Source organism: Epinephelus fuscoguttatus, linkage group LG7 (genome assembly GCF_011397635.1).
Source record: "Epinephelus fuscoguttatus linkage group LG7, E.fuscoguttatus.final_Chr_v1".
Lineage (NCBI taxonomy): Eukaryota > Metazoa > Chordata > Actinopteri > Perciformes > Serranidae > Epinephelus > Epinephelus fuscoguttatus.
The window spans coordinates 36,380,248-36,389,652 of NC_064758.1; the positions used below are offsets into that span (position 1 = coordinate 36,380,248).

Below are 9,405 nucleotides of genomic sequence, written 5' to 3' on the forward strand. Positions count from 1 at the left end.
ATACAGGTATAACTTTTTGCTATACTATGTCTTGTCATACTACAGTCTGTTACAATCTATAAATCAAATAGAATCTACAATGGCTTCAAAACTTGTAAATAATGACACAAAAAATGCCAAAAGAAAAGGTGCTACTGTTTAATAGTTCTGCAGTTTAAACCACTTTATCCATTAATGTATCACTGTAATATTCATGTGAAATTATTGTGTATTTGTGCTTTATAAGAATTTGGCTTGTTTATGCTGAGTTCCTATTTGTGAGTCTCCACTGGAGAGGTTATTGTAACACTGTGTGCTGCAGGCAGCTCCTCCCATCCCGCTATAAGAGCCCAGCTGACCAGGTAGTCAGCGTCCATCCCTAAAATAGGCCATTTCAAACTGACTTTAAGAAAAGTCGGTCAGCTTTATTAAAAACCTCTTTTTCTTCACAGGTGTTACACGCAGCCTTTGTGCCATACTGAGATGTAGGATTGGACCCTGAGTTTGTTTTCGGTCTGATCTAACAGAGGATTTGGAGCCGGAACATTCTGAAGATGACTTTCGCCATGCTGCGGCCTGTGGCGACACACTTGATCTACTCAGACTTCACCATCACGTCTGAGGATGATGAAAACCGCAGCGAGAGCGACGGCAGCTCGGAGCAAAGTTACTGCGGCTCCACCGTGAAACGAAGGAGGATTTCGCGCAAACTGGAGGGAGAGGCCCCGATGGTGGTGAAACAGAGGAGCGCGGCTAACGCCAGGGAGAGAGGCAGGACCCAGAGTGTCAACACCGCGTTCACAGCTCTTCGGACTCTCATACCCACCGAGCCGGTGGACAGAAAGCTCTCCAAGATTGAAACGCTCCGACTGGCATCCAGCTACATTTCCCATCTGGCCAACGTGCTCCTGCTCGGAGACGGCGGCGCTGATGGACAGCCCTGCCTCGGCGCGGTTCATGCGCAAGGAGAGAGCGGGGCGCAGCAGCCGCGGACCATCTGCACCTTCTGTTTGAGCAACCAGAGGAAAGGGGTAAATGCTGTTTTACTCTGTATTCATAGTCAAAGCGGGTTAAAACCAAGTGCAGCTTAAATACAACTGATGTGTTAAATCTGCGAAAATTATCAAAGTGACAGGAAAACATTAAACCACAGCCCAGATACTTTTTTATTTTTGTCTCGATCATGCTTTTTCGGGAAGCCTTCGACTCATGCAGCATCTGTTTATGTTTCAATGGTAACCACTTTTGTGTAAATCCATTATTTTGTCTTGGAATGTGTGCGTAAAAGGCGCTTTTACGCACGGCACATGTCTTGGCGCTCGCTGTAAATTCCTCAGTCAGCCACAGATGTTTTTTTATTTTTGACCACTGTGAGAACTTCACTGCAGTGCAAAACATAATATGATACAGTACAACATAATTACTAGCTTCCTGAATTTGGACATTAATGTGACATCACACAGTGACGCTAAAAAATGTTGTTGATTTGTAGGTTTGACATGAATTATGTCTTTATTTCCCTAAAAATTACAATGACTTCTGGTGCAAGTAAAGTAAATATTGTTGAATCTTTATATGACTGAGACATTTCTTTTTTGTTACAGATTAAGGATGGAAAAGACTGTTTAAAAATGCGAGGGCTGGGTCCGCTGCGAATGAGACGCTGACTGAAGACCAGTGAATGATTAGCAACCTGAAAATCCTCAAAGACTTTCTCAGGGAAGAGTCAAAGCTGGTGTTACATATCACACACACACACACACACACACACACACACACACGCTGGATCAAATGATGGAACCAAAGAAGGGGCTATTTATACTTGACTGGGAAATTTAAGCATAAGCCTTTCAGAGATGCAGTGCATTTGTTTGAAAACTTATGAGTTCTTGTTCTTTTTTTCTTTTTTTTTTACCCTTCAAAAAGTTTAAATAAAATATATTTTATCAAAATAAAAGCAGTTATTTTACTGATTCCCAGGTTTGTCCTATGACAAGAAGAAATACACCAGTGTCATGAAAACAAGCTGTCAAACTGAAAGGAGTCAGTCATGTCAAAATATATTTCAGATTGTGGTGATGGGTGGGACACTGTTGTAAAACTAAATACATGCAGAGGTATTGGCTGAAACTGGCAATAGAAAATTAATTTTTATTTTTGTTTTTTTTTTAAAGGGTGCTTTATTGTACAAAAAAAAGCTCAACTGCAGTTTGGAAAATTACATAAATGACAAAATTGAAATTGAATTTCTAAGGAAGAAAGAAGAAACTTTATTTGTTTGACACCTAAATGCTGAGTTAACAAACTATATTTATCCTCAGCTCCTTTTGCAATATATATTTTTTTTATGACCGATTTAGTGGTATTGAATGTCTTTATGGAAATATGTCTGAAACACACACACACACACACACACTTTCCACTGTTTCCAGTAACGTTGCCAGGATGGTGTTTATGAAACCCACAGAGCCTCAGCAAAGGTTCAAGGTTTCTGGTGTCAGTGACTGGTGTATTTTTTTTCCAGAACTCACGATTGGTGTTTTTTTGAAGTCTGTTATCGATTAGTCACGGCAAATAGTAGCCCACACTCTGCTTGGAGCCCCCAACACAGCTGTTGGTATGTCAGAGGGATAAATCACTGCTGTGGGCCCAATGGACGGGGAGAGATGGGGTGAGGGGTGAGAGGTCACGGTGGAGCACAGAAGTGGAGCCCTGCTGACGTGTAATCATGTCAAATGACGCAAATGTAATGTCGATCCCGAAAATAACTTCCTGTGATTTTAATTTTTTTTTTTTTTTATGAGTGGATTAGTTCACGTATCAGCACATGTTGAGGACTCACCCTGAATCTGATACTCAGGCTGTTAACCACCGCTGTCATCATAGTAGAATTTTACTGTCTTATTTACTTTCTTAAAATCAGCTGCAAATATTTGTTGATTTTATAGTTTCATATTCTTTTGCAACACGGTCACTGCAACACAGTTAAATTCAGATCTCTTTCACTGCAACCCAACCAGCAGAATAAATGTTGGCTTTGTACGTTTCTGCAAACCATGGATATGTTACATTTGTGTGTTTCGTATGTAGCTGATAAATGTTGAAACTTAACATTTCCTTACATTTCAGTTTTATTTTGTGACAACACACTGGTTATGGCTGCAACTCATGATTATTTTCATTTTTAACTTTTATTCCAATTATTTTTACGATAAATCGATTAATTGTTAAGTCTATAAAATGTCCAAAAATGGAGGAGAAAAAAAGCTGAACACACTTTCCCAAAACCAAAGTGACGACTTCAGTTTGCTTCTTTTTTCCAACCAACAGTCAAAAACTGAAATACTCTTCATTTACTATTATAAATGACAAAGAAAGGCAGCAAATTTTTGACATTTTATGTTTGAAAAATGACTGAAATGATTAACTGATTATCAAAATAGTTTATTTCGACCAAATTAATTAATCGACTAATTGTTGTAGCTCAAGCTGTGGTAAATGTGTGGATATGTTTGAGCACAAAAAACACTTGGTAAGGGGACAGGAAAAAAATGTTTTGGTTTTAAAAACCTAGTTTGGTTGGCACAAATATGGCTGGAAATGTCCCGGCGTTTTATCAAAAATAACCACTGATGTTTGTTGGTCTTGACCTGTGGTCTGCTTTGTTAGGGTTAGGTAAAGATCATGGCTTGGCAAAAACACGACTGGAAATGTCCTGACCTCTCTAAAAAATACCCAGTTTGGCAAAAACATGGCTGTAAATGTCCCAGCTTCCTGTTAATAAATACCCCACTGAGTCGGCACAAACATGGCTAGAAACGTCCCAACCTTTTGTGGAAGACACCCATGTTAAATGTTTCTCTGTTTTGTTAAAAATATATCTGCTTTTGCTGGTCTCAAACTGTGTGATGTCTGCCGATGTCTGCTGTTTGGTGGCCCACTCGCCTTGGTGTCACGCCATCCACCATCCCTTCCTCCTGATGAGAAACTCAGCTCATAATCAGAACTTCTTAACTTTAGAGGCAATACCATACATATGAAACACACAAATGATACATATCTGTGGTTTGCAGAAATGTAAATGCGAACATGTTATTATGGCGACTGGGCTCTTCACTGGGAAACATTTCATAACTGCAGCCCAGTCTCTGCGGACCTCTCTCTGTCTTCGGTCTGAAAAAGACGCTGTAGCAATCGGTCCAACAGGCGGATTGCAGCTCAGACACACAGACAGCTGAGCCCAAGTTCCTGTCTGGCATCGCTTTGAATCACGCTGCAAACTCAGTCCTCAGAATGACAGAGGGAGGCTCCCCGGCGACACAGGAGGCTGTATGGAAAGTGAATTTTAAGGCAGTTAAAGGTGCATGCTGGGGGTCCGAGCTCCCCACCACCACCCCTCCCCCATCTGCCCTGTCAGGCTAATTGGAATTTGCTGTGCTAAGTCCTCCATGCTCAGGGCCCCGGGGCCTCCTCAAATGGCTCCCCGAGGCTCCCCCCGGCAGGAAGATGTCACGGAGGCACAGGAAGGAAAAACAACGCACAGCCGACCTCTCCGAGGAACTCTCTGTGCGGCGGGCTTTGGGTCAGTGCCAGTCTTGACTTCATCCGGTGCTGAGACCCAGATGTACAGCTCTCTGGTGATGCTCCTCAGTACGAGCACACCAAATACTGAGTTTTCAACCAATTCGGAAGTAGACAGGTTTTTTTTTTGTTTGTTTTTTTTTTGCCTCAAGATGACAGGTAACAAATTGATGGCGGAGAGCATCAGAGGAGAGGAGGGAAAAATAAGGTCAGCGTGGATCTGTTTAACATGTCTGACAGGCGAGGATCCACCTGGGGACCACTGCAAAGGTTTACTACTTCGCTTTGGTGAGTTTTCCCTCTTCCTCGGACGCTCGCATCTCTTAATCCCAAAAGAGGTTTTGTGCAGGAAGAATTTCAGCGGAGATGAAATGAAGCTAGACGGCAGTTCCTCCTCCTGCTGCCAGTTTTATGACCTGACATGAAAAATGACCTCAACTGTCTGAAAGATAGAAAAAAAAACAAGAATAAAACACTTGTTGCTTCGCTTCAATTATCTTTTTCTGCTATTTTATGCCATGTCTTTGAAGGATGAAGCCTGAACTCACCCTTTAATTTTACATAAATAAACAAAGCACATAAACAAAGAGGAGACGGAGAGAGATGCTTTTTGTTTCCATCCTGTGCTGCACAGTAAAAATCTCTTGGTTATAAATATAACACCAGTGCTATACTAAGTAAACTTTACTTAGCACCAATTGTTTGTTATGACCCAGTGTTAGTGTTTTTTATGCTTTATTTTTATAACGGTTCTTTACCCAAACTAAAATATAGTTATTAAATATAATTATTTTGGCCTGATGTTAAAAAACAAACTCAAATTTTACCTTTAAAACTTTCAGAAATGTACTGTCAGCTGTACATGTGACATTAAAAGCTCCAAAAATCTGTAGCAAATAGTGACATGTAAGCAGACATGTAAGTTCTGTACTTAAGTTAAGTTTTAGGCTACTTCATTATTCCTATTGTATGCTAATTTGTATTTCTGTTCCACATTTCAGAGGGACATGTTTTACTTTTCTCTGCACTACTTTTTTTACACTAAGAGTTACTTTTTACATCTAAAAAAATTGAATACATGTTTGAGATATGATTCAATACTTGACTACTAATCAGTGATGGAGTCTAACTGAGTGTATTTACTAAAGTACCTCACATTATTTGCACTACTCCTCTATATCTCAGAGGAAAAATATTGTACCTTTTACTCCACTACGCTGGTGACAGCTGTCTCTCTCATTTTAAATGTTGGTGATAAAGTGAAGAATGAAGTGTTCCTTTATAGGCTGAAAAAAAATCCTGTTTCTTCAAATAAATAAACTCTTTAAAACCCTCTTTGATCAGCTGGAAAATGCATCATCACAAAGATGAAAACAGCTGTTTTTCTGACACTATAAAAAGTTTTTAGAGATACCTGGTTCTCACAGGACAGCGACGCTTCAAACATACAATGATCTTATAGAATATGATGCATTGCTGCAGATTAAACTACCCAGCAGTTTATAAAGGAGTTAAAATTAGCACAACTTTAAACATCTGCAGGCATAAAATGCAGCAGTGCAGCAGTAATGTTAATTCTTAAACATCAGATATAATAGTAAAACACTGACAGGGAAAGTTTTACTTTATTGTGGTTAGGGTTTGAATGCAGGACTTTTACTTGTTGTGGATTATTTTCACAGTGTAATTATTTTGTTGAAGTAAAGAATCTGAATAACCTTCCACCACAGTTAATGATCTACGAAGTTGTTTACTATATATATATATATTTTTTTAGAGATTTACCAGAATAATGGTATACTTCTACTCCACTATATTTCTATATTTTATAGGTACATTTGGCAAATAATACAGGGCTTTTACATTATTGTATCGGTACTTCTACTTAAGTAAAATATCTTACAGGTTCTGTATGCAACATGTAATGCATTAATATAGCAGCAAATAGCCCGGCACTATTTGCTATGTAAAGATATAGTGGAGTAATGCTGTCCTGAGCAGAGAATGAAGTCATGGTAACACAGCATATCCTAGCTGTACAGGAGGATGTTATAATAAAGTGACACTAATTAAATATAATAAAATATTATACAATGTAACTAAGGAAAACACCCTTGGATGTCCATTACTCCCACTTACAGTGGTAGGAAGTTAGGGCTCATATCAATGGATACAGGGGCGGCCACATGTGCATGTAAGTGAATGTGTCTAGTTTATCGCTGCTGCTTTGCACTGTCCTCATACGGCAGTTACTGCTGATATCGGGACAGCATTGTGGCAGAAGTGTCCACTCTCCGGTTCCCCCAGTGAACACCGTTAGCTCTGTCAGTGCTGTTGCCGCTGTTTAGCACTGTTTATAGCTGTTAGGCGCTAGCTCAGCCACCTCCATGTCAACTCGGTGTCATTCTAAAGTCGTTGAATACCAGTGCTTGGGCAGTGACTTCGGCCATCACAAACTTGTGAAAAAAGCCATCTTTTCACTTTGGCGTGATACACGGGCGGTTGCTATTAATGTGGAATGGCGCTTGGTAGCCTCGGGGGAAATGCAACGGATGGTTGGGTGCAACAACCACTGACTTTCACCCCGGAGGCCTGTGTTTGCTTCCTGTCAGAATGAAAAGCCAATCCCTGTTATTTCTTTCTAAACCTAACCACACGCTTTTGTTGCTTAAACCTAACCACATGCGTGTGCTGTCTCAATGTAACCATGTGTGTTTGTTGAAGGAAAACATGTCAATTTGAAAGGACAGACACAGGAAGTGTCCATGCTCAGCAGTCAGACAGGAGTCAGGTTAATTTCCAGGGCTGGTACCTGCGGTTATTCCACAGGCTAGTTAATAACATGTCGGGCAGGAAATCCAAAGTGTGGGATCATTTTGAGAAGGTGAAGGACGAACCCAAGGTGATATGTAAACTCATCTTCATTGGTCGACTACAAACATGACGTATCATCTGAAACATGGAAGTAGCTACATGCCCATTAGCCCACAGCGTCATTAACAGGCGGCTCGCTCAGTGTGTGACGTGCACTTGTAGATAAAATATAGGCCTATATTAATGAAGGTTCATTAGTACGGTTTTGTATTTCTCTGTAATGTAGCACAGTGTTAACAACATTACTGATACTATTCTTTCTCACACCTTTAACGCAAACCATTGTGTTGCCCCGCCCAAAATATATCAGTTAATAATCAAATTAATATCTTAAACATGCAAGCGGGTAGTCGACTAATGGCCCTAAATGACGACTATTGGTCGACTCGGAAATGTCTTAGAAGGGGCAGCCCAAACTACTACGATCTGAATTTCTCTTAGAGCCCCTTTAAAATTCACCACTTCATGTACGTTTAAAAAGAGCTACAGTAGTTTATAACAGTTCACAGCCATCCCCTATTTCAGTTTGTTTAAATAACCCAGCAGTAATATAACATAACACTAACACTTGCTCAGAACAACCCAGTCAATGTCCCAGTGATTTTTAGTGTGTGCGGATTTAATGCTGAAAATAAACAAGACACATTTTACAACTATTTCAGAAGATATGTGTTCAGGACTGAGATGCAAGATGGCTGCACTGCAGCAATGAAGTTCAATAAAGTTTAATTGTACAATAAAGTTCATTTCGGAGTGAACCTAAAACAATGTTGAGTGTGTAAGAATGTCTCCTTTATGATACTCAGTGCTTTATTGTACATTACAGGCTGCAGTTTAGTGTTTGCAGAGAGTTATTTGTGCCTAAATGTAGAAGAAACTGACATAATGTAACATCTCAGCCCGTTCACGTTGACTGACTAACTGTTATTGATCTAAACAAACAGGAGAGGAAACATTTAGGAAACACTCCTGTTGAGCAATGGCTCCATGAAAACATCTCTGCAGATTAAACACAAATCACTGCTCTGACTGCTCAAACGTGTTCCCGTCGCTGCCTCCCCAAAACAAGAAAAAAAAAAGCTGAAATAGATGATCCAGAAACGGGAAGGATGTAAAACATTTTTTCAGCATCATCTGGGAGCGCAGTCCTGATTCCCAGATGGGTGCTTACCATCAGGATTTTGTAGTCTTGCCAGAGCGCTCTTGTTAGAAACAAACCTGCACATGGTAATATTTTTAATAGCTCCTGCTCTCACAGTCTGTTTCAGCATGTTTCAAACACTCAGTGGCTGGGGAGATGGCCCCTCGCTCCACCTGCATGTCAAAGATATTAATGGTTCTGAGTCACTATGTGGCTCAAGACTCAGATAGCTCGCTTCCGATTTTACTGAACATGACCACTTTTCCGAACGGAGGAGGAGGATGTCTGCCCGACAGTCAGCTGAGCCACTGTGGGGGAGAAAAAAGCCTGTCTGAGGAGGCGGTTTGTCTCCTCAAACATACAAGAACAATTGTTTTCATGTGCCAGAGAGTTTGGCAAGGCCTCCTTCAGACAGAGGGAGGATGATGGAGGGCTGTACACTGGATAGGATGGGCGGGTGTGGGGAGCTGGTAAGAGGAAATCCCCGAGAAGAAATTAGGGAACAATACAGATCGTCGTAACACTGTTCTGCTGCAGGCTCGGACAATCAACCTCCAGCATTCAGCAGCCTGCCAAAGCCCAGAGGCCGAGGTGAGACTGCAGTAATACAGACTGAAAGGGTTTTTTTTTTTTTTTGCTTCCTTAAACAAACAATTGAACAGGCAGTGTGATGCAGCTCCGCAGCCTCACAAAGACAGGAATCATTTCAGCCAGTTACAGCCACATTCAGTACAGAACAAATGTTATCAAGATCAAACAGGAGAAAAGATCATATCATGCTCTCAGGCATGTGTAACTGCATGTTTGTATTGTTTGTCAGAGTGTGTGTT

The 9,405-nt window shown here is 40.7% G+C and overlaps 1 protein-coding gene across 1 annotated transcript; it reads left to right on the plus strand.

The window, feature by feature from the left end:
• Positions 1-339: 339 nt before the first annotated feature.
• On the plus strand, positions 340-1,916 carry tcf15 (transcription factor 15). The gene is made up of 2 exons (XM_049580873.1): positions 340-1,010; positions 1,584-1,916. Exons 1-2 carry the CDS (start codon positions 534-536, stop codon positions 1,644-1,646), a joined length of 540 nt encoding a protein of 179 aa, XP_049436830.1. The 5' UTR covers positions 340-533; the 3' UTR covers positions 1,647-1,916.
• The last annotated feature ends 7,489 nt before the right edge of the window (positions 1,917-9,405 follow it).

Coding starts and splice junctions, on each gene's coding strand:
- tcf15 (XM_049580873.1), top strand. CDS start 534: ATGACTTTCGCCATGCTGCGGCCTGTGGCGACACACTTGATCTACTCA. Junction 1,011..1,583: donor TGAGCAACCAGAGGAAAGGG/GTAAATGCTGTT, acceptor TTTTTGTTACAG/ATTAAGGATGGAAAAGACTG.